General features: G+C 31.6%; 1 protein-coding gene across 3 annotated transcripts in view; it reads right to left on the bottom strand.

Annotated features, from left to right (window-relative positions):
- The window catches only part of LOC106457835 (acetylcholine receptor subunit beta-like 1), a 63,856-nt gene that overhangs the window by 29,680 nt on the left and 31,448 nt on the right, over positions 1–2,728 (bottom strand). For all 3 annotated transcript variants that reach the window (XM_022383879.1, XM_022383877.1, XM_022383878.1), the window contains exon 4: positions 1,742–1,851. In XM_022383879.1, the coding sequence (XP_022239587.1) occupies positions 1,742–1,851 (110 nt within the window). The remainder of the gene's footprint in view (positions 1–1,741; positions 1,852–2,728) is intronic.

Here is a 2,728-nt window from a genome sequence, read left to right as displayed (position 1 = left end):
AATCCGTCACCACTCTTCCTTGGCCAGCAAGAAGTCCAGTTCTCAACCCTATAGAGCATCTGTGGGACCAATTGGGTAGGCGAATACAGGCTTTCGAGCCTCCTCCACAGACATTGCAACAGTTAGAAGCTCACTTGCACCGACAATGGCGACAGATAACGCTTCAACAAATCAGACGTCTAACTGGCAGTATGCGGCGCAGGGTTGCAGCAGTCATCCAGGCAAACGGTGGATATACCCGATATTGACTTTTCGATGACTAATTATCAATGTGTGGGTCATGATTGACTATTTTGTAATGTGATTTGACAATTCAATTAACGGGATTATAAATTACCATTCAATCTAAACGTGTTTATCAAATGAAATTATGCATTATTGGGCACAAGAAAACAAGATTATCACCGTAAAATAACAATTTTTAATTTACATATCATGACATCAAAATATGGACAGTTTTCACGCTTAAAATTATCTTTAATAAGTATTGTCAGTGAAAGCTCAAAAAGTCACAAGAACGTTGAATCTGAATCACTTGAAAAAAACACGGGGGTGCTTAACTTTTTTCCAGGTGTATAAATACGTCTTCTGTATTACCCATTGTTTTAAAAACAACCAAACGTGTTTATTAGTATATATTTTCATAGCGTTTTTCATCATAAAAATAGGTTACTTTTCCGTCAGTCGTTGACAACGATGACTAATAAAACATTTTTTGGTATTTATGTAAAATTTGTGATTTGTTTTAGTTATAAAGACAAACATCTACTTGTTTGTAATATTATACTTTGTTATGTAATGAATAAAAAAACAACAACAACTGTAATTAAAAAGAAAACATTTTAAACGGGCTAGGTATAATATTAGAAGACCAAGAAAAACAGGGTTTAACCTTAAAACATCATGTCAAAAGTTGCTGTTTTGTTTGTTTTGTCCCAATACGTTATCATCATATGTATAATGCTTACTTATTCCTGCCTGTTGAAAAGCCATTATCTAGCTTTTTAATTTGTCATAAGCACTGAGTTACTTGTTTGTTTGTAATTAAGCACAAAGCTGCACAATGGGCTATCTTTGCTCTGTCCACCACGGGTATCGAAACCCGGATTCTAGCGTTGTAAGTCCGCAGACATACCGCTGTGCTATTGGGGGGCACTGAGTTACTGACAAGAAGTAAGTCGGAGCAACAGAGAGAAACAAAATGTACAAGCTCCTCAGTGTTTAATTTTTCAAGGAACTATTAAGCAAATAGTTCTGAGTTATCGTTATAGTCGTTTTATGTTTTTATTGTGACGAGTAATATCGGCGCTGTGTAAATCACCGACCTCGGTGAGTAACTAAAAAAAAAAAGGAAAAGAGTTAAAAGTTTTGTATTGATACAAAGTTTAACCTTTTAGATAAATAAGGAAAGGTGAGTTTTGAAAATGTTTTTAATATAAAACCTGCAATGGACGCTAGCTTCGAACAAATGTACTTCGTTTTTTTTTATTCCGAAACTTATCGGTCTAATAGATTTATAAAGCATTTTAATAAAAATGCAATATAACTGAAGTGGAAAATTCTCTCTCAGTCTATACGAAAAATGTAGACAAATGGTAAATTACCATTTTTCTATTTTCGCGTAGCAACCATATCTAAAACTTGGAATGTAGTTTACGTGAAATAATTCAGTTGAAACAACAACGGTCAATTAGTGTTATTTTGACAAACAAGAAGATCACAGTATAAAACTATTTCTCACTTGTTGAAGAGCACAATGTCTGGTTTCCATACTTTGTCCGGAGGTAACCTGAGCACACTAATTCCACCATAATCGGCTTCGTCCCATATGAGTTGGTAGTCATTCCAGGCCTAAGAGACAGTAAGAAAAACTCTTTGTAGGATCAAAAGAAAAAATATAAGAAAATAAATATAAAACTGAGTAAGACTAGAACACTAAAACAGTTTTAACAGGACAAGATGATGATGAATTTTAAATAGAGTAACTTTAAGAACAGAAACAGAAGAAAAACCGTTTGAAATATATGTACTATAGCTAGAAGAAATATTTTCAAATATACATCATGAAAACAGGAAACTCCAAAGTAGATGTAAATATGTATATCAGGATTGAAACTCAGTGTGTGTAGTTAGTTAGACAATAACAATTACTAAAAATAATGGATGAGTTATGATAAATTTTATTTTATTTATTTAGAGAAAATTATTCAAAAATTCAAGTAAACAAGATAAAGTTATTATCGAAGGTAAGGAAATGAATTCTTTTAAAAATATTACTTATAATAGAGGCGTAAAAAGGATGAGAAATAAGCATTAATATCGTATAGAGAATAAAATATATGAAATATTTGAAAGAAGTGTAAAAGCTTATACGTGTATACTAATAATAGAAAATGAAAAATGCAAATAAGAAATGATGTTATTTTAAATAGAGATTAAAAATGTAAAACAATAATCATTGTGATTCCAGGTTTGAAGGTAATATAATGTATTAAAATAAATATAGGAAATGTAAATTAAGAAAAATATTCATGAGAAAAGATGATTTCAACACAATAAGTAAGAGAGCAATTCGCGTATAATACTGAAATACATAGTTACTCTAGGAAGAGGAGAAATTCACGTATAATACTGAAATACATAGTTACTCTAGGAAGAGGAGAAATTCACGTATAATACTGAAATACATAGTTACTCTAGGTAGAGGAGAAATTCACGTATAATACTG

This window comes from Limulus polyphemus, unplaced genomic scaffold (genome assembly GCF_000517525.1).
Source record: "Limulus polyphemus unplaced genomic scaffold, Limulus_polyphemus-2.1.2 Scaffold379, whole genome shotgun sequence".
NCBI lineage: Eukaryota > Metazoa > Arthropoda > Merostomata > Xiphosura > Limulidae > Limulus > Limulus polyphemus.
This window is presented reverse-complemented; position numbering and strand designations above follow the sequence as displayed.